This window comes from Arachis hypogaea, chromosome 8, assembly GCF_003086295.3.
Source record: "Arachis hypogaea cultivar Tifrunner chromosome 8, arahy.Tifrunner.gnm2.J5K5, whole genome shotgun sequence".
Classification (NCBI taxonomy): Eukaryota; Viridiplantae; Streptophyta; class Magnoliopsida; order Fabales; family Fabaceae; genus Arachis; species Arachis hypogaea.
The window spans coordinates 15627480-15650750 of record NC_092043.1 but is presented as its reverse complement, the minus strand read 5'-3'; the positions used below and the strand labels follow the sequence as shown (position 1 = coordinate 15650750).

Below are 23271 nucleotides of genomic sequence, written 5' to 3'. Positions count from 1 at the left end.
TGAGCTTGCCCCTCTTTCTCCAATTCGTGTGCCCTAGAGGAGATTTCCCTTGGGTCTTTCACACCCGAGGGACCTTCTTGGTGCTGGCTATCCGCTCCTTGCATAGATATTATGGCTCTATCGTTGTTGACTGCATCTTGATGTTCTTGCTCAAATTCTGATGCAGTATGTCCGTCCTCGTTCTGGTCATCTGCCATTATGAGTCATTCTCCCAAGCCAATGTTACGTGGGTAACCTGAAATAGTTGGATTGGGCTTGAGGGGTTGGCCCGAACGTTAATGAAAGGGGGTCTCCGACTTGGTTTACGCCTGGGAGCCGCCGTTCGAGTTGAATATATGAAAGAATGGGGGTGGTACCTGCAAATACACTCCGATGCCTAAGTTAGCAAAGGGGTAAGCAGATTTTTGAGAATATTGGAACTTAGTTTTACCTGAGGGTGTCAGTGTGTTTATAGTGGTGATCCAATAACCACCGTTGGAGTAGTTTCACTTCTGAAGGTGGATAACCGTTCTTTTATCTTAGGGTTAGTGAGATATTGCTTCTGGTAGTGGATTGAAAGATTTTAGGGGACAGTTACTTATTTGAATAAGTATTATCTGTCAGCTCATGATGAGCCCGACCTCTTTGAGGAGGAGCATATGTCGAGCCTGACCTCTTTCGATGAGGCAGGTAAGTGGCGAAGGCCAATCTTTGGGTTAGGCCTTTTTGGCTTACTTAGACCTGGACCATAGTATTGGGTCAGGGTATGAACAGCCTCAATTATTAACAAAATTCTAGCCCTTTCCCCTCCTTCATTTTGGTAAGGTCCTGGTTGTATTTTCTGGACTCCCTCCTTCAATGGCACTTTCAATCTCAAGTTAGCCTACCTCACCTTCAGGACGACACGGGTCCCCTTGATCGTATTTTTAGACTCACTTAAAAATGGAATGGACTAGAAAAGTTTCATTCTTTCGTTTGGATAATGACTCGTGAAGCAATCCTAATTGATGCAAAATAAAGAAAAAGACGTATGGATTAGGTTTCAAACTATTTGCGTTGTAATTCGGATAAGAGAAAGTATAGGTGACAATGTAAATATTGAACAACGTGAACAATAGTTTAAAAAAAGGTTAAATTAATTATTGAAATCAGATTCTCAATTTATTAGAACAATCAATTTTTGAATTAAATTATTAGGGTTAGGCAACGTAATATCCTCCATTACATCACGTTCCCATTCTATCTCAGCCCTCCTTCTCCTTCAACTCACGTTTTCTCCTTCTACCACGCCGCGACGAAAACGGCACCGTAGCTTCAACCACCATAAGATGCAGCACCGCCGAACGCCGTCCACTATCACGGCTTCTTCCTCACGCGCCGCAGCCACCGTCGAATGCCTCGGCCCCACCCCACTTCGCAATTCGTAGTAGCATCGCCCGACTATCGCAATCCTTCTCTACTCTACAATTCACAGTAGCAAAGACGACTGTCGTAGCCCTTCTTCCTCGCGTTGGCAACTGCGCCGCCTGACCACCGCAGCGACCTCTCCCTCGCGACTCGCAGCAGCGCCGCCCAGCCACCATACCACCTTTTCCCTCACGATTTGTAGCTCTGTCAATCAACCTCTTCTACCGAACTTGGCGATGCTTGGATTTGGCCCTGGATAAGCAAAGCTTCTTGTGATGCCGGTTCATCCATTCTTGGCAACGCAACAACAACGTCCTCCTAATGAAATGGAGTTCATGTTGTCTAAGGGTGAACCAAATGTGGAGCTTATTCTTGAGCCTCATAACCTGCCCAGTGACTCATATCAAGATCTCACAAGTCACATGCCTCTTGGACCTCACATGTGAAATGTCATTCCTTTATTCTGTTTTTAAAAGAAACCCATAATATGCCGGATGATCATTTTAGTAGGTATGCGTATAGTTATTTTAATTTTTATCTGGATGGTTATTTGAGTGGAATTTGTTTAGTTAGATACAGTTAAAATATACTGGATGTTCAATTCACTAGGTATGCGAATTATTATTTTTTTTCTTAAGTGGATGATTATCCTTAAGTGCCGATGATGTTCTTTGTTGACGAACCAGTGGGGGTGAGGATGATCCCAGTGGCAATGATGGGGGCTGGTTGGTGACAAAACGACGACGGCAACGACAGAGAGTTTAGGGGAGAAGCTGGTGCTTTGGTAAATTAGGGTATAATGGATGGTTAAAACTTTTGAATTACTGATTGAGGTTTTTTAGTTGGGTAATTCGGATGGAGTACTTTTTTTTAAAAAACTTCATTGGGCCAATTTTCTAACTCGTTGTTCACCTTGTTCAGATTCTCTATTGTCTACTTAGCGGGACTGGATCACAAATTACGTAACATACACACAAATAATTACTTTGAATAATAAATTTCTGCGCAATAAACTTATTCCCACACTAATTCGTACTCAACCTCCTATTACAATTTTGAGCAGATGTTTTCTTCCCATGCTTCTCATCTTCAACATCAGAATTTTCACAAAAGGAGTCAGATAATTAATTATTATCATGTCTTGGCAGAGCTCTTCACAAAAGCATTTGGTCGAACTAATTGGATCTTCGCCTAACTCATTTGCTCTGGCAATGATCTACAGAATTAGCAATAATCTATAGAAATTGAAAATTATATATTTAGATCATGTCATACCAATTAAAAGCAATGACTACTTTGCATAACAAAAAAATATAATCAAAATTCAATCACTACTAAATATTATTAAGGTCTAAATGATGAAAATAGGGTACTACTTAAATGGCCATAGACAAGTAAAGTCATTGAACTTTATTATAAATTAGAGTCTTGAACACAAAATGATTACATAAATAATAAAGCTGTTCATATAGATAGGCAAAATTTATAACACACATTCTCAAGAATCTCATTTCTCTACTCTACTCATTTTAAAGTGACACCAAATGCCTAATTAAAAAAAAACAGAATTTTAAAAATACTTTTGTTTGGAAAAAAAATACAGCATTTTCAGAAACAAACACAAATAAAAAAATCAAAAGAATTGAATAAAGTAATGTAAAATGACGAACACAACCAAATGAGCTTTTTTTTATCTAATGCTGTGTTCCTTTTTCAGTATCTAATCGCAAGCAAAAAAACTATTGTATATATCACAACATCATTATCCAAAACTTACAACCAAACTATGAAAATTCAAATAAAAAAGAAAAATAAACTAATTTTTTTCACCTTGTCATCCACATCATTAAAATTGTGAGTATAAGACATTTCACATTTCAAATGCTTAAAGTACCTACTTAATTACAAAATCAACCACACAAATTCAAAATAATTATTATCAACAAGGATATTATTTAGGAATTTAGTGATTGAGAGAGAGAAAGAGAAAATAATCTAAAAAGAAGGTCGAAATTGGCGTAGACGCGAGCATGGCCAATATGGCTGAGATCATAAGCGGTTACACCGTATACGTACATTCCAACCTTGGATTCTACTTTAGGCCTCAACAACTCTCTCTTCTTGCTCATTGTGTTATGCAATCACACTTTAGGAGATGGAGCCTTCAGATTTTGACCCTTTGATTTCGATGCGAGATTTCTATTTGCCATCAACAACTGCGGTTGTTCCACAGAGTTGCTGAAGCAGAAGAAAGAAAACGAGAAAAAAACTTTTTCTTGTTGTTACTGCTACGGAAGAGAATGAGACGAGTGGAATGTAGAATCGAAAAGAAAAAAAAAAGGTTTATAAAATTTGAGAAGATATAGTCATAATAATAATTATTTATTATAATTAAGACTGTTGATTTTATTAAGGGTTCAGATTAAATATTAGACCGTATCAATTTTTTTCCCCTTTTATTTTCACTAGAAAAGATCTATTTCCTATATATAAGTAGTGCAATTTATTTATTTTTTTTTTCACTAGAAAAGATCTATTGTTTATGAGTAGTCCAACGTAATGAACTTAGGGTTTGCTTTTTTGTTGCATTTTGGTCAAGGTTTACTTTTTTTTTTATTTTTAATTTTGGACAGTGTTAAAGTTTGGTCTTTAAATATGCCTGTTTTAGTAGGTACCTATATGGACTAGTGTTTTGTTTGCCAAAGAATCTTTGTTCTTTTATTTTTATGTTCTTATTTTTTTTATATTTATATTGTTAAATCAATAAATATTAATGATTTATATTTTGGTTATATAATAAATTATATTTATTTTTAAAATATTAATATTATAGATTTAATTTAAACTAAATATATATTAAAAATAAAAAATAGAATATACTTATCTTTTTAATTTAAAAACTTAGAAATTAAGATATAACTAAACAAATTCATTAATTATTATTCTATAACATATAATATATAATATCATGAATGATATATATATATATATATATATATATATATATATATATATATATATATTGATATCCGTTTTAGTGTGTTTAATTTGAATATAGTATTTTTAATTTAAATACTATTTTAAAATTTATAATAAATTATAATTATATTTTATTTATTATTTTATTATAAAATAATTATTTTAGTTGAACTATAATTGAATTAATTAATTAATAAACTAATAATTAAAATTATTGGATGACTAATTCGGTTTTATGAACCTTAATTAATTTTTCTCTCATTTAAAATTGAGTAATTATCCAAATCATTTCCTAAAAATTTTAAAATTTAATATTTTAGTCTCTCTAAAAAATTAATATATAGATCAATCTCTAAGATTATACTTTGGCAGACAAATCAGTTCCCAATTCATTTTTCGGTTGAATAATTATCCAAATCAGTTCCCAAAGATTTTAAAAATTGACATTTTAGTCCAAAAAATTAATGTACAAATCAATTCCCAACGTTTCTTTCCGTTAGACATAACAGTCATCTGCTTAAAAATAAAATAAAATAAAATAAAATAATAATTAGTATTATTATTAATTGCATAATAATATTATACTATAATTTTTGTATTTTTTAGACAACAATAATAATAAATTTATTCATTAGATTTATATATATATAAAGTCAATAATAATAATAATAATAATAATAATAATAATAATAATAATAATAATAATAATAATAATAATAATAATAATAATAATAATCAATAAAATTATCAGAGATTATTTTACAAGAAATTCAAGGTTAAAATCATTTGATATTTTTGTATTTAATATAATAAAAAATATCATATTTTAAAAAAATATGTTTGTATTAAAAAAATATATATTTAATATAAATCTAAATTAAAATATTTTCTTTTAATACATGTTTTTTAATACAAACATATTTTTTTTATATAGGACATCTTTTGATTATATTAAATACAAAAATATCAAATGATTTTAACTTTGAATTTTTTGTAGAATAATTTTTAATAATTTTATTGATTATTATTATTATTGAGTGATTAATGAATAAATTTATCATTATTTTTATTGTGTAATTAATAAATAATAATAATAATAATAATAATTTTATTTTAGAATTAAAGACTGTTATGTCTAACGAAAAAAACGTTAGGAATTGATTTATATATTAATTTTTTGGAGACTAAAATGTCTATTTTCAAAATTTTTGGTGATTGATCTGAATAATTATTTTACTAAAAAATAAATTAAGAATTGATTTCTATCAAAATAAAATCTTAAAATTAATTTATATATTAATTTTTTTAAAGATTAAAATGTTTGATTTTTAAATTTAAGGATTGATTTGGTAATTACTCTTTAAAATTTCTTTCCAAAAAGATGAAACCGAATATTTTTGGGATTTGGAAAATCAAAAAATATAAAATGGAAAAAGCGAAGCATAGAATCACATCACGCAGAAGAAGCGCAAATCAGGAGGAGAAGGAGGTTTTGAAGCTAAGAAGGAAGAGAGAGAATGGAAGGTTGGGACCCGAACACGAAGTCGACGCTGACGAAGATCCCTCTGCTAGGAACAAAGGCGGGGCCACGCGACGGCGCCGCATGGACGCAGAGGCTGAAGGAAGAGTACAAGGCTCTGATTGCATACACTCAGATGAACAAGTCCAACGACAACGACTGGTTCCGGATCTCCGCCGCAAACCCCGAGGGTACACGGTGGACCGGCAAGTGCTGGTACGTCCACAACCTCCTCAAGTACGAGTTCGACCTCCAATTCGACATTCCCGTCACTTACCCTTCCACCGCCCCCGAGCTCGAGCTTCCTCAATTGGACGGCAAGACACAGAAGGTGTTCTTTCTTTTCTCGCTTAATTATTTTAATTCTTTTGGGAATTTAGGGATTTGTGTTTATTTATTTATTTATTTATTTTTCTTGCAGATGTATAGAGGTGGAAAGATTTGCTTGACTGTGCACTTCAAGCCACTTTGGGCCAAAAACTGGTACCTTTTTTTTTGTTTATTTATTTTTTTTGGGAATGTATACATGTAGAAGAAACTATTAGGAAAAAAAGAGAGAGTGAATGTTGGAGTGGATTTGTTTATAGCAATGATTTATGGTGTGGCTACAAGTGCGGAAAACTTTGGTTATTGGAAATTGAGTGTATATGGATTGTGTATGGTGAAGGATCGCTCTTGACCTTATATGTAAAAATTGATAGTGAGGAGGAGATCCATTATTGGTGCTGTTATTTCATGTGCATAAGCATAATGGTGGTTTGGGGTTGTATGCCTCTGTTGTTCTGACCCAAAAAAATGATGGGAAATTGGCCCCGTACCAATGTGGATGCTTGTTTTTTAGATACAATGGTTTTTTTTTATATATTTCATGTTTTTGAGCTCACTAAATTTGGAAAGAAAGACTTGGTTGTTGCCACGGGATACTGTTATTTCCTGTGCATAATGGCGGCTATGGTTGTATGGCCGTGTCCCTGCATGTGGCGGTTTGTGCATGGATTTTCGTTACTGGAAAGGAAACTAGGTACTGTTCCCTTGTTGTTTGTTGATGCTCCTATGGATTGCGAAAGAATAGGTTTCGCACTAGATTAGCTACCTGTTGCAGAAAAGATAGATACACATGGTTAAGAAAATGCTGAGTTATATGAAAATTTTTTAAGATTTACCGCATAGGAATTGAGTGACATAGCTGAAGTGGTTTTTTTCCTTTCAACTTTAGGCCATGTTTGAAAGATTTCATAGTAATGGGAGGGAGTGACCTGTAATAGAATGACAATGAAGGGTAATTTCTTTAACGGCACATTGTTCATTTAAATCTAGCCAGGCCACTCCTTGCCACTCCCTCCGCTACAAACCCCTATTATTTTGTACTTTTGTAGAAAATAGATGGAAACAGATTGTGCTTACTGCCTGAACTGGTCACAGTACAATTCACCAAAGTAAAGTAGTAGACCCTTGATCTGAATACCCGGTGGTCCTTAATTATCTTATCCACCCTGCATAATACCTTGAATATCCAGAATTTATACTGCTTGGGCACAATAAGATTGCTTGATTTGTGACAAGCAGATTATTGAGTAGAGCTTTCTATTTCAATCTCAAGATTGGTGATTTGAAATGTTTCCTGTTCTGCCTGGGAATGCAATTACATTCTTTGTTCATAGGGCATAGCAAAGATCAAAACCTGCATAATCTCCATATAAATGACCTATTTTTGTTGATGAATTGAGTTCGTTTTTCATAGAAGATTTTGCTTGAGCACCTCTCGCTGTTATACTGAATTCTGAGGTCTCGTGTTATGCTGAATTCTAAATGGTTATATTCTTTTTATTTTTGACTACCTTTTGCAGCCCCAGATTTGGCATAGCTCATGCACTTTGCTTAGGCCTTGCCCCATGGCTTGCAGCAGAGGTTCCCATTCTTGTGGATTCTGGTATGATCAAGCACAAAGACGATGCAACCACATCAACTGAATCTTAGTTAATCTATTTCTTGTAAAAGCTGTAACAGTAGAGCTCAAGTCTTAATGTTACTGGATTGATCCAAGGAAATAAAACTAGCTGTGTGACAGCAATTTTACAGGATCTTCCTTATATACATGTATCTTCTGATATTTAAAGTTTGACCCTTGTAAACTCTGTAAAAGGATAATTTATTCTGATGCAACATATCTCTACATGATTCTTAATCACCGAATGGTTTGGAAAATGAGACGCTTCATTACTTGTAGGAACCTTAATAGATGAGACAGTTGATCCAAAATTTTAAAATTATTCATGTTGAATGTGAGTATAAAGTGCTTGTTTGACCGTTATTAAATTCATAGAAAAAGATTTTTTTTTTCAATGAAAAAAGTCTTTTTTTTTAATTTTCTAGTGTGTTTAGCAAATGTTTAATAGTAAGTGCTTGTTTGAGAATCGTTATTTTGATAAAAAAGATTTTTTTTTCGTCTTTTTTATTATTTTTTAACGTATTTGGCAAATTTTAAGTAGTAAAAGTAAAAGTATTAGAAAAATAAAAAATATTTTTTTTAAAAGATTTTTCTTTTTAAAAAAAAAGAAGTTTTTCATGTAGTAAATAAACAGAAAAGTATTTTTATATTGTTATACCTAAACATAGAGTTTGTTTGGGTGAGTTTCTAAGAAAAGATCTTTTTTTTGAGTTATTTTTTTTAAAAGATCTTATAGAAAAGTAAAAGTAATTTTATGTTTGGATATCTCATGCAAAAATATTTTTTTATTTATCAATTATGTTTGGGTATAACAATATAAAAATACTTTTTTGTTTATTTATTACATGAAAAACATCTTTTTTTAAGGAAAAAAGATCTTTTAAAAAAAGATGTAAACTACAGCTTCTCAAAAAAGATATTTTTCTGATTTTTCTAGTATTTTTACTTTTACTACTAGAAATTTTCCAAACACACTAAAAAATAAAAAAAGATCTTTTTCATTGAAAAAAGTTTTATCAAGATAATGGCACCCAAACAAGCACTAATTGATAAATAAAAAGATCTTTTTGCATGAGATACCTAAACATAAAATTACTTACTTTTCCATAAGATCTTTTAAAAGAAAATAACTCGAAAAAAGATATTTTTTAGAAACTCACCCAAACAAATCCTAAAAGTAAAAGTACTAGAAAAATTAAAAAATATATATTTTATTAAAAAGTTACAATTGATATATTTTTTAAAAGTTTTTTTTGAAAAATATTGTTAACATAATAAATAAACAAAAAAATATTGTTATCATATTGTAATCCAAACATAATTGATAGGTAAAAAGATATTTTTACATAAAATATCTAAACATAAAATTATTTTTACCCTTTTAAAAGATTTTTAACAAAAGATAACTCGAAAATTTTTATTTTTTAAAAACTCACTAAAACAAACAAGTTCCGAATTTTCAACACTTGGTTAAAGGGAAAAAAACTCCAATGCTTACGCTTCATTAAAATGGCGAGTTAAATTGTTAAGGGGTTGTTTCTTCTTTTTTAATTTTTTTTTCAGAGCTTAATTAATTCCTGATGTTTGGCCTCCATATATGGCATCTCCACCATGCTTAAAAATCATCCAAACTTCCCTCGTCAAATAACATTGTTAGTGTGTTGGAGATATTGGTGACTTAGTTTCAAGTTGTTACTACTACAACCATGAATATAGCTATAGCCAACTATCTGCAGAACATTGATGTCTTTTCAATACCACACTTCAATTCAAATATAGCCAAGAGAAGAGACCGTAGCCTCATAATGCAAAATTCTAAATATGTAATAACACTCGCTCAGAATAACAAATATACAGACAGATGCATGAAAGGGTACATAAAATGTAAATGATCATCTTTCAGTGAAACTCAAACATATAATGGATGGAATATTCAGAAACTTGGGTCCATTTCTTAGTTTAAAGTGTTCCAAATGCAATCACAACTCACAAGGTAGGACCAGCTGCCAGAATCTCTTCTGTCAAACTCTGATCTGTCCCTATCTTGTAGCTTATGAATCCGTTGAAGTTCTTCTTGAAAAGACTCGCTAATTTCATAAGAGTATCTTGGTATGCCTTCTTATCAGCCCACTGCAAAATAAAACCAAAATATAACACTTGACAAGAGAAAAAAGAAAATAGTAACGTTGAATATATCAACTTACAGTGTTCACAGGGTCCAATATTTCAGAAGGGACACCCTCAATTGCTGTTGGGATCTCAAGTCCAAATACCTCAGTCTTTGTGTACTCTGCATTCAAGAGGCTCCCGGAGTGAATGGCATCTATGATTTTCCTTGTGTATGCTAATTTTATCCTATTGCCTACTCCATATCTGCCAATTTATAAAGAAAGATAAAAGAAAATTCAGTGTTACAAAAGATGAAAAACTGATATGCATTGTGTCTTTGATTCCGCACCTTCCTCCTGACCAGCCGGTGTTGACAAGCCATCCGGTAGCACCGTGCTTCTGCATCTTCTCGGCTAGCATAGCTGCATATTTGGTAGGATGCATCATTATGAATGCTGCCCCAAAACAAGCAGAGAAGGTCGCTTGTGGCTCCTTTATACCATCCTCAGTCCCAGCAACCTGTTTCACAATGCACTTAGTTAACAACGACAACAACTCTTCGAACAACTAACTAATACTTGCATGATTCTGAAGCACAAATAGTGTGTGTTCTATGAGCATCCGCAATACATATTTTCTGTTTTTATATATAGCTTTCAAACATTGTAAATCAAACATGAGTATCTTAGAAATGAAAGGTATCACAAATTACCAGTGCCGTGTAGCCACTGATGAAATGGTACATTGTTTGTGCCAAGCTCAACTTGCTTACTGGTGGGAGCACCCCAAATGCATCACAAGCTAGAAGGATAACATTCTTTGGATGTGGAGCAACACATGGTATCTTAGCATTAGGTATGTACTCAATAGGATAAGCTGCACGAGTGTTCTCTGCAAAACCAGCAGATTCAAACTAATATTATAGTATAAATCCTAGATTTTGAATCATTACTTTGTATATAACTTATTTCAATTATAGTTATTTCATCATTCACAGTAATATGTAAAATTTCATATTTGCGCAATTTTAGACATGGAACTTTTGCTTAAAAAATTATGTACAAAATTCCAATGACAACTTTGTTATTGGTTTTACGAAGTAGTAGTTCACAAGTTCAGCTATGATCTCACTTACTATAAGATTCAGTTAGTTTGATTGACATCCTTAAACATTTTTTACTTCGACATGGATCTATTAATACTTACCGGTTACGGATTTGTCTGAGAAATCTACTTCCCGAGTATGCTCATCGAAAACAACATTTTCAACCACTGCACAACGAGGCAAGCATCTATCAGGTGAAGTGTAAGGTAAGCATATTTTGCCAAAATATAACAATATTGTTACCAGTCCCAAACTTGATAGCATTCCAGATATCTGGCTCCTTTTCCCTTGAAAGATCAACACACTTTGCGTAGCAACCTCCTTCAATATTCGACACCCCATTTTCGCTCCAGCAGTGCTCATCATCTCCGATTAGATACCGGTTATGATCAGTAGAAAGAGTTGTCTTTCCAGTACCTATGAGGATCACAACATCAAAGGGTTTAAAGAAAACTCAACATAGGTTACAACATTGATGGATATGCAAGAGATGACTCTACAGCAACAAGGTACTCATTCAACTACACCTGATAATCCAAAAAAGAGCGCAACGTCGCCATTTTTTCCCATGTTGCAGCCCGAGTGAAGCGAGAGAATGTTGCGCTTCGGCATGAGGTAGTGCATAACACTAAAAAGACCTTTCTTCATTTCACCAGCATATTGTGTGCCAAGGATGACCATTTCTTTCCTTGCTATGTTGATGTCAATGCTGGTCGATGAAGTCATGTGATGCGTGTACCGATTACAAGGGAACTGTCCGGCATTGTATATAGTGAAATCCGGGGTCCCAAATTCCTCTAGCTCTTCAGGAGTTGGTCGAATGCACCTGCCAAAAAAAATTCTCTTAAAATTGTGCTTCTTATAGATCTAGCATTCTTCATTGTCTACTCAACTTTTGTTTTGAAGATTGTATAGAAATATATGCTAATGCTCAAAAGCTTAGCTTCATTACTCACATATTATGCATAAACAAGGAATGATAAGCTCTTGCTGATACAATTCGGACCTTGATTCTATGTTCTGGGTCCCAATTCAGAAATTGATCATTCACAAAAACCTGAACTCAGATCAATTTACAAAGTTAAAAGAACTAGTCATAGATAATCATTAGCACGACCTACTTGATCATATCAGATTTCTACTATTGATAAAACAGTAATGGATATTTACATTGTATTTTCCAATTAATCAGACAATCCATTTGAACTTTAAGGTCTTTATTTATTTATTTTTGATACCTCACAGTATCTCATAGTCTAATAAACCAATGACTAATCCGCCGCAAATCTGAACTCTATTTTAGATTTGCGCTGGCCAATGAGTTGCTGCATACATAAGAAGATTCCGGAGACTTATTTAAACTAACAAGTAAACTAACTAGTTGACCAACCCAAGTCGGTTGCTTTAAGGTCTTTATAGTGTAACTACATATCCTAAAATCTTACTTGTCCCTCAAGAAACCTTAGCTAAATCACTTTTATTTAGAACCAATTTTTTTTAAAAGAAACTTCTAAAGCGAGTTAACAAACTTGAAGATGGCCAACTAGATATTAAATTTAGTCACATGGATTGTGATGTGTCTCACTCAATGAATATTTTATTTCAAAAGTAACATTATTCTTGGTGACTTTCTAGTTCTGACGTATCAGAGGATGATGTAATTTATAAAATAAAATAGGAAAGTTTATATCCGTATACTAATATTTCAGTAAAATTTAACGTGGATCTCAGTGTATCGATACACTTGAAAGTTACGAATATAAGGCTACGTTTGTTTACAGGACACTGAGACACAAAATTGTGTTTGGCAGAGGAGACATGGACAAAGACAATGTGTACATAGATATTAAATTAGTGTATTTTGTGTCCATTCTGACAGGAAGGATATGAAGACACTAACAAGGGACACAACTTATTTTTTATTTTTTCTTTCATTATTTTTGTTAAATTTTCATAATTATATTTTTTATTGTTATATTTTTCATCTCAAATTTTTTAAATGAAAAAAATGAGAATAAATTAAATTTTCATAATTTGTTCTAGTTTATTACCAAATAGAATATAAAAATACAAAATTTTGTGTCTTTATCTATTAATATCTCGTCTTATCCTATTCTCACGATCTTGTCCTGTCTTATTTTTAGAAACATACGCAGCCTAAAGGATGTACCTTCCTGCTAATACAATTCTATATTGATATACATAGTTACATACACACTATTTATTTCTAATAAAAAGTTTACATAATTAATTACACAATAAATGACTTCGCACTACTATATGATATAATAGTGGTAACCCAAATTAGGGAAAAACTGTCGCTATCTAATGAGGTGGTGGGACTCACACGCAAAATCGGATCCCAAGTCACATGCATTGGGGAAAGCAGATAGAAAGATAGAAATTGTGACTTGTACCTTATCCTAATTCTCTCAACTTATCTGATTACTCATTGACACGTTCACCATCAAAGTCAACTTCATGGAAAATATCACAAAAGTGTGGGAATACCATCATGTTCCCGTGTTATGTATCAAGATTACAGGAAAATAAAATTTCTTAATTTTTTTTGTAAAGTATAATTTTTTATTATATTTTTTCTGAAATTATGAAAAAAATGTTCAATAACAAAAAATTACACCTTAAAAAAAATATTGAGAAGATCTATTTCCATCAACCCCTCAATGCAATGAAATAAAGAAAGGCAACACCTCACAGCTCACAACAAATATCTCCTTTTGTTTTAATTTAAGATGCTGACATTTGTATTACTAATGGTGTATGTATAAAAATGAATTTGATCCGTTCGATTGGCAATTTTTTTTTATTTTTTATTTTTTGCTTTGTGGTTTGTGCAAGCTTTCCGATGATTTTATATTTTTCTTATCTTGTTTTAAGTGTGAATTGAATCACCAATTTACTCAGTTCCGATCGGATCCACTAAAGACTGTGTTTCTTCTATGGATTATGCTAAGTAATTAATAATTTTTTTTGAATAACATAAACAATTATCAATTAAATTAAAATACATTATATTTTTAAATTATTAACTTAAATCTTAATATTAAAATAATAATTTGCACACATAATAAAATAAACATTCAATATATCTATTATTCACATTATTTAGTATTTTTATTGTGTACCTATATTTTTCTTTTATTTATTTATTTATTAGTAGTATAAACTCAAAAGAACATTATTTTTTTTATTAACACTAACAAAAGAACATTACGGTTAGCAAAATTGTTAAATAATTTATGAGTCATGATCACTAAGAAAAAGAGTGGGAAGGTACCAATCCCAAAGATCCAGGCACAGATAAAGCCGTAACTATATACTACCATCTATCAATCTAATATAATTTCCTTATTTCACGGTTCTGATGTGTTTTTGACACGGTTCAATTAAAATACGAGTAACACTGAGTCTATTTATTTATTCTTCTAGAAAACCGGATCAATCAAACATTGTATCTAAAGAAGTATGAACAAGGTAAGTGGGCAACACAAATTGCTCACCTTTTCAAGGGAATTCAAGTAATCAACTGCTCTTTCTCTGTTGATTAAGAAAGTATGCTCATCCATTTCAATATTAGGTGAGCCCCTGGAACGGAATGGATTAATGAATGTTGGGTTTACAAAATACAAGATTAATCATCGATTTTAATCACCAAGCAGCTCAAGAATAAGATCAGTAACTTAACACACACTTACTTGCCCCACCAAAGATCATGCTCAGTGGACTCATCTTTCACAACCCTTTTGTCTCTGGGAGACCGTCCAGTCTTTGCACCCGAAAGTGTGGCTAATGCTCCCGTTGCCGTAATAAACGATCCTTTCTCATACTTAATTGCTTGTTCATACAATTCTGCACCAAACAAAAACACACACAAGCGAAAATGAGTAATAAAAGTCTCTAAAAATTAAGATTAGTAACAAAATGGTTCAGTAAATTTCCCTAAAATGAAGAGTTCTCGACCATGAGAGAAATTTTGAGAAGAAATCAACTGAGAGAATCTTATTTTAGCATTTTCTTATCTTATGTTCTCTCACTTAATTTCTTCCGAAATTTCTCTCAGAGAAATTTTAAGAAAAAATCGAGTGAGAGAACCTTATTTTATTATTTATTATTTTTCTATTTTATTCTCTCATTTGATTTCTCCCAAAATTTATACGATGATCGAAAACTTTTCACGGTGACTTAACACAACTATGTCCTTGGAATTAACAAAAGTGCACCATGTTAATCGTGATGTGATGCACCTTTGCCAATCTCGGATATCGAAAATCTCAGGAGAGGGTTAATCGATTTACCAGCAGGAGAGAGATTGTAAAGAACGTGGGTGAATTTGAGAGCACTGTCACTAGCATCAAAGGTAGGAGTAATATAGTGATGATCATGGTGATGATGAGTCACCACCTTGCTAGCAGGGTCTCCTCTCACCACCTTAGGCCCTGTCTCCCGAGTCAACGACGCTAATGACGCGCTATTCAGTGAAACATATTAAATTATCTAACGGTTTTCAGCTATCAGAATCGCAAAGTAGTACTCAAAGCTGACGAAGGTGTACCTGATGGATTGAAGTTGAAGGCGCTGGCGTTCCTCTTCAAGAATGGTGGAAAAGGGAGAGGTGGCTGAAGAAGAAGTGATGGGAGTGGAGGGGGCAGATGACTTCTTCTTCTGGAGAGAGTGAAGGTCGTGAATGGTTTGGGCTCTCACCGGAGGGGTGCTGTCGTCGTGACAGACCTCCGGCGTGTTGGTATGGGTTTGGATCCTAGCGAGGCCGTTACGGGCATTGCTGCTTGCGCTTCTCGTGAAGCTGAAACCGTTCTCTGTTGATGCTTCCTTCTTCGCCATTTCTCACACTCTTTTCTGCTAAACCACGTGTCAGATTCGTTTCTCTCCAACGCCACAACTAATTTTATGTTTAAGTTATGCGATTTAATTCTCTCCTTTTTCCTTTATATAAAGATGATATCTTAAAATCATTAGAAATGTGATTGATTTGATTAAATTTTTATTTATTGACTCTTAAATATTAATTTTAGGTGAAGTCGATTGCACTGAGTTTTCACCTCTCATCTTATCCTCTTTTTTATTTTAACATTGGACAAACAAAAGTGTTGTTTTATTATAAAAAATATTAGAGTACTATTAAAATTAAAAAATATAAGATAAAATATTTTATTAAATTATTAAATTAAAAAAATTAAATTAATAATTAGATAATAATAAAAATTAATAAATTATTATAATTTTTTAATTATTTTTATTATTATTAAAATTTGGTACGTTTTATCATGATGTGTATTAATAAATCAGATTAAATTCAAAATACACAAGTATAACTCTTAGATTTGTAGATTTTTATTTCTTTTATAAATACACAAATTTATCCTTTAAATTTATGTTCCATTCTTCTATTTGTGTTCCATTAAATTTTAAAGTTTCAGCCTTTGTAAAATTTGAAGATCAATTTTTTTAAATAATTATATTATTCTTCAAATCTGACTCTCAAATTTATTAATATTCATATTAAAAAAATAAACTAAATTATCATCACAAAGTATTATACACAATGTTCTTCCATCTTTTAAAAAATCAGCCTATTTTATCGCGATTTTATTTTTACAGTTTTGTCCTTCATTACGGTGGTAAATGAATGCAAATTAAAAAGAAATTAACAAGTTTTTTTCATAAATAAAATCTAACAAATTGAACAATAAAATTAAATAAACGGATGAGTGAAAATGAGAAAAATAATTTTTGTTGATGTTAAATGATCTTAGTTAAATTTAATTTACAAAAAAAAAAAAAAAACTGTATATCATAACATTACCTTATGTAGTTATAATTGTAAATACAAATGTTAGCATTTTAGATAGAAGTATAGAACTACTTTCCTTTGTTTTTTCCTTTCAACAAAGAATAAAAGTTACTTATAAGTAAGTCCGATAATAATTATATAAATCGAAACAATATATTAAATTTAAACTTAGTAATAAACAAATATTTTTTTATTGAAAACTACTTAACACTATGTGGATAACTTTTTTAATTAGAAAAATTGAAATGATTATATATTATGATATTTTGAAAAGTGTATTACACCTCTTTACAACTCATACCCACCAAAATTGATAAATAGAAATGATTACGTTTATAAAAAATGATATGTGCAAATATAAAATTAGTTATTAATTTAATTATTACATATTGGTGTATACAAATATTTATAATTTAATTTATTTTTAATATATATTTTATATTTTAATATATTTTATACTAATGATTAATTTTAATAATAAATTTTAATGTACAGCAAATAATTTCATATTTAGTCACAATCTTGAACTTTATGAATGCATTATTATTGTCTTGAATCTTGATTCATCGGCCTCGTCATCTTCTTCGCTGTTTCAAATTTTTGGACGGTTGAAAGTCAGTATCTTCCTAAGAATGACATGCATGTGGACCATATATTGGATAATAATCGTTTTTATATTCCTAGATATACATACATTCAGATTCGCGTGGATTCCATAGTTTTTTCTTTTTTGGATTGTTTTTCATTGGAGGAGAATCTTGGTTTTTATTTTTGGACAGGACCACAGGAGTACAATCTCTTTTTTTTTTTGGTTTACAGGAGTAGAATCTTTGTTAGCGGGCACTATGGATTTGGGCTTATATAAAGTGTCTTTTTTGGACTAAAGGAAGTAATTATCCTTGAATTGGGCCAATTTAAAAGGTCAAATTTAAAGTCCCGACAGAAATTTTTCCCCACACATACCCAGAAACCAAAAACCAAAAACTTCAATAGGGATCGCATTGATCATTGAAGAATGGCATTGATTCAGAAAATTTAATTATGTAAGAATATCTAAAATGAAAAGAGCAAGGCCATTGTCTAGATTTCACGTGAATAGACTTTCTTTGGAGGAAAAAACTTCTCCAAGTATGGAGCCTCACGCTCTCCAAAAGTGGAGATACACTACTTCGACAAGCGAGTCTTTAATTATAATAAATTTTCAAGTCTAGTATAGGTACAAATTTAAAGACAATCACCAAACATCTGAGAGAGACAAAACAAAAGAAGGAATTCAACTCAATAAGGCAAGTCATGAAAGGTACAGAAAACTCAGGCATGGAAGGGGATGTTCCAGAACTGGAGGAATCTCCAGCTCAACATGGAGATAATACAGATTAGAAATTAGTTGGCCGGGTGTTGACGAAAAAGGTACTAAATACGGTCACAGTGCTCAAAACAGTTCTCAATATGTGGGGAGATTCGCAGGATCTGGTGATTACCAATGCAGGACCAAACTCCTTTATCTTGAACTTCAAAAGTCCAGAGGAAGCTAGAAGAGCGTATGATGGTGGACCATGGAGAATTAAAAGTCATATACTGAGTCTGCAATGGTGGAGCTCAAACCTGTCCATTGATGAGGTAAACTACAATCAGCTTCCTATTTGGGTACAAATACATGGGTTACCTTATGATAAAATTAATATAAAAAATGCTGAGAAAATAGGAGCCATAGTAGGGAGAGTGATAAGTGCTAAAGATTCCTTTGTTGAAGGAAAAATGCTTAGATCCTTTTTGAGGGTCAGAGTGGAGATAAACGTTCAAACACCTCTGAAAACGGGTTTTTGGTTCAAAAAAAATGATGGAAGTCATTTATGGGCTGAATTTAAATATGAAAAACTGTATGATTATTGTTACAAGTGTGAGAGAATTGGGCATGACAAAAGAGCATGTGTTGAGGAGCTAGTGAAGTCATTAGTGAACCCAGAAAGGCCTAGATATGGACATGAACTCACAACTCTGGGGCTGAGGACGATAGAGAATGAGGCAAGAAAGGCAAGAATCAGGAGGAGAAAGGAGGAACAAAACAATTGGGTGGAGGAGTTGTGGGAGGCGCGTGAAAAAAGTTTGTAAGGGAGAGAGTGGCTGAAAAGACAATCACAGAAAGATAGAGGGGAGTCAAGTCTAGGCTGTGTGAGAAGCTCTCAAGCTAGTGCCCCTGCAAATCTTGGGACAGGTTAGCAAACCCACATGAATAAATGGGGAGAGACAAGTGGCAATACAAGAAGTGCAAGATCAAGATGATGGGGCTCATGATGATGGATTGAATGGTGAGAAGCACAACAATATCTTCAATTTTGATGATGAGACAGCAAACCACAAATAAGGAAAAATGGAAGAGGTCATCCCACAAAATCAGCAAGCCAGTGAGTCAGTAGCAATGGAAAACGTGAATGAGGTCAGGGAATTAGATAAAGTAGGGGAGAATGGGGAGGACAGCCGCAAGATTCCTAGGAAGTATAAAGAGAAAGGTGGGCCAAGTATGAGAAGAATAGACAGCACAAAAAGAGGAGCATGGGCTTTCATCAACCAAAGCTCCAATAGAAATAGACAACAAATTAAAAGTGGACCAAATGAAAAAGAAAGGAACCTCACTATTGGACAAATATTGAAGGAGTTCAACAAAAACATGGCTGAAGAAAAAAGGAAGAAAAACACAGAAAGAGAAATTAAAGAGGAGGCCCAAAATAGAAATAACATGGACATTGATGGGTAAATCTGACAGTATAAACTAAACGAGAAAGAGTCAGAACAGAGGAGCAAGCAACTAGTCATAGAGAGCGATGGAGGCTTCTATTATGTAAAACTAGCAGAAGAAGAAGAGAAAATAGAGCAGAAAAATGGCAAAGCAATTGTATTGGCCAGAGAATATGAAATAGAACTTGTTCAAAGAATGGAGGAAAAGTTGAAGCTTAAAAGAAGAAGGGAAGAGGACCAATAGGAGCAGACTGGAAATTTTCTGAAGGAGGAAGAGGAAGCTACGCAGATGTAGACGGCCAACAAGAAGAACAAATGAAGCAGAGGCCTAATAGAAGGAAGAGCGCATGAGGAAGAATCACATATCAGAGACGACTTGGAAGACTCAATGGCTGAGGAGGCGGGCCTACACAAGCCCCCAACTCAACCATGAGTATCATAAGTTGGAACTGCCGCAGAGTAGCGGTTCCCGTGATAGTTTCTGAACTGCACAGCATGTGCAAACAATTAAAGCTTACAATAGTATTTCTTATTGAGACTAGAGCTAGAGAAAGTACTATTAAGAAGCTGAAAAGAAAGTTACATTTTGAGAATGTATTTCACATAGAACCCTGGGGACTGTCCGGAGGGCTATGTCTTTTGTGGAATGAAATATATAATATTGATATTTATTTTTGGTGTGATAATCACATAAAAGCTCGTATTGATGATAGAAAAGGGAACATATGGGAGTGCAACTTCATATACGGAAACCCATGTTCTGGAAGAAGAAAAGAGCAATGGAGAGCTATCACAGCGAATAATGGCAACAAGGGGGAGCCATAACTATTCATAGGAGATTTCAACGACATTTTGAGCCAAGAGGAGAAAATTGGTCTACATCCAAAGCCTCAAAGCCAGGTGAGAGAATTTAGGCAGTTTGTAGATATGAAATATCTCATGGACTTAGACATAAAAGGAGGAAGATTCACGTGGTTCAGCAATCCGAGGAATGGATTTATCACTAGGGAGATGATTTTGTGAATCAGTCTTAAGCAAAATTTCAGTGAGAGTCATGGAAGACATGAATAGGGAGCTGATTTCAGAGGTTGCAGAAGAGGATATTAGAAAAGCAGTCTTCAGCATGGGCAGCCTTAAGGCTCCGGGACCAGATGGTCTGAATGGATTGTTCTACCAAAAATACTGGGAGACAATTAAAAAGAAGGTATGTGCAGTAGTTAGGGAATTCTTTCGAAATGGGTACTTACCGAAAGAGATTAGCGAAACCATAGTAGTCTTAATTCCAAAGGTCAAGAATCTGGAAGAACTTAATCAGTTGAGACCAATAAACTGCTGTAACTTCATTTACAAAATAATAACCAGGGTCATAGTGTTAAGGTTGAAAGGGCTCCTCGAGGATATAGTGTCCCCAACCCAAAGTGCTTTTGTGGGAGGAAGGTAATTGTCCAAGAAGTTTATCATAGCCTAAACAAGAAAGGAAGAGAGGGATCACAGAATATAGCAATCAAGTTAGATATGAACAAGGCATATGATAGGTTAGAATGGGATTTCCTTGAAAAGGTGCTCATGAAACTCGGGTTCACTAAAAAATGGGTTGAATTGGTGATGAAATGTGTCAGAAGTGCAAGTTATAGGGTGAAGGTCAACAGAGAGTTATCTAAGAAGATCATGCCTCAGAGGGGTCTTCGACAAGGGGATCATTATCCCCCTACCTTTTCATTTTAGTAGCTGAGGTATTCACGATTCTAATGCAGAAGGCTTAAGCGAAAGGCTATATAACAGGTCTAAAGATAGTTCCAACAGCCTCGGTTCTTACTCACTTGTTGTTCGCAGATGATTGCATTATATTCGCGAAAGCAAAGGAGGATGAGATATTTCAAATTATCTCCGTGCTTAATGAATACACAGAGGCATCCGGACAAAGGATTAACTTGAACAAGTCAGGCATTACATTTGGAAGCCAAGTGTTGATACAAACGAGAGTAGACATTGAAGAGATTTTAGGAATTACAACATGGGACACACCGGAAAAATACTTGGGGTTACCAGCTATATGGGGAAGATCTCATAACAAGGCTCTAGTATGGATTGAAGAAAAAATCATGAATAAACTAGAGGGATGAAAAGAAAGGTTACTGAATCAAGCAGGCAAAGAGACACTAATAAAATTTATAATTCAAGCAATGCCATCATATGCCATGAATGTCACAAAGTTTCCTAAGAGCTTTTGCAGGAGAATTTGTACAAAGGTTGCGAAATTCTGGTGAGCAGCATCGGGGAAGGAATGGGGCATCCATTGAAAAAAGTGGGACAACATTACTGATAGCAAGCGCGATGGGGAGCTAGGGTTTAAAGACCTCGAGAAACAAAATACTGCCTACCTTGCCAAACAAGCATGGAGAGCATTGAAGGACCCGAGTGCAATCTGGGTACAAGTTTTGAAATCGATATATTTTTCGGATGGCAACTTTTGGGCAGCGACATGTAAAAAGGGCGCGTCATGGGTCTGGAGAAGCATCTTGCATGGAAGAGAGTTATTAATGGAAAGAGCAAAGTGGAGCATTGGAGATGGTTCAAAAGTAAACATATGGAACGACAATTGGATCATTGGGAGGAGCAAGCCTCTTAATGCGAACAGCACAGATGACTCGAAGGTAAATGATCTCATTGTGAATAGGGAAGGGTGGAATAAAAGAATGATTGAGAGCATGTTTTTCCAGGATATTTGCAAAGAGATTCTCGGCACCCATGTTAGTGTAATGAACAAAGAAGACTAATTGTATTGGCCATGGAAGGAAGATGAAAATTATTCAATAAGAACAGGATATTATGCTGCAAAAAGAGTCGGGCAGAACATGAAATATGAAAATCAATCAACAAGTGAAGATAAAAGGGAGATATGGAAGGAGGTATGGAGAATAGAAGTCCCACAGAAGATCAGAAAGTTCTTATGGAAAGCATGTCATGATATATTACTAGTAGGTTCTAACTTACATAAAAGAAAGATGTCATCGGATCCAATTTGTCAAATATGCTTGAAAAGTTTAAAGACAGTAGAACATGCATTATTGTTATGCGATTGGGCTAGGGCAACATGGTTCGGAGCGGAATGTCAATGGACCCCAACAGTTGAGACAGTCAGTTCAATCGGAAATTGGATAGTGGAATGCATAAGAAAAGTGAGAGCAGGTGGTGGAGAGGACCAGGAGAAGAGAATTAGCAAGTTAGGATTTCTCATGTGGGAGATATGAAAAATGAGGAACAGCAAGTTGTTTCAACAACAGAAAGTAAACCCTAGTTGGACAATCAGCAGGGCAAAAGAACTAGAGACAACATACTGAAAACTAGCAGAAAAACAGCTGTCACAAAAAACAGAAGCCAATAGGAGCAAAACTAACTTGGTAAAATGGAGACCTCCCCCTGAGAACTGATTGAAAGCAAATGTTGATGCAACCTTCAGAAAGGATACTGGAACAGGTGCAATAGCTGTGGTCATCAGAGATAGTAAAGGAAGGATTATTTTAGGTTTCTCAGAAAAGATTCAAGCCAAATCAAGTATTGTGGTAGAAGCCCAGGCAATAAGGCAAGCATTAATCATAGTGAACAATCTACAAATGGGCAAAACTCTAATAGAATCTGACAACTTAAAGCTCGTTCAA

General features: G+C 33.6%; 2 protein-coding genes across 2 annotated transcripts; one reads left to right on the top strand and one right to left on the bottom strand.

The window, feature by feature from the left end:
- Nucleotides 1-5708: 5708 nt before the first annotated feature.
- On the top strand, nucleotides 5709-8089 carry LOC112706289 (ubiquitin-fold modifier-conjugating enzyme 1). Its single transcript, XM_025757514.2, has 3 exons — nucleotides 5709-6215; nucleotides 6306-6367; nucleotides 7732-8089. Exons 1-3 carry the CDS (start codon nucleotides 5883-5885, stop codon nucleotides 7859-7861), a joined length of 525 nt encoding a protein of 174 aa, XP_025613299.1. The 5' UTR covers nucleotides 5709-5882; the 3' UTR covers nucleotides 7862-8089.
- A 1474-nt stretch (nucleotides 8090-9563) lies between these two features.
- On the bottom strand, nucleotides 9564-16161 carry LOC112706288 (phosphoenolpyruvate carboxykinase (ATP) 1). The gene is made up of 12 exons (XM_025757512.2): nucleotides 15620-16161; nucleotides 15363-15535; nucleotides 14763-14916; nucleotides 14568-14652; nucleotides 12003-12103; nucleotides 11574-11872; nucleotides 11290-11463; nucleotides 11148-11213; nucleotides 10654-10832; nucleotides 10291-10460; nucleotides 10037-10205; nucleotides 9564-9962 (listed from the first exon to the last, which is right to left on the bottom strand). The coding sequence occupies exons 1-12, from the start codon at nucleotides 15904-15906 to the stop codon at nucleotides 9819-9821; spliced, it is 2001 nt and encodes a 666-aa protein (XP_025613297.1). The 5' UTR covers nucleotides 15907-16161; the 3' UTR covers nucleotides 9564-9818.
- Nucleotides 16162-23271: the final 7110 nt, after the last annotated feature.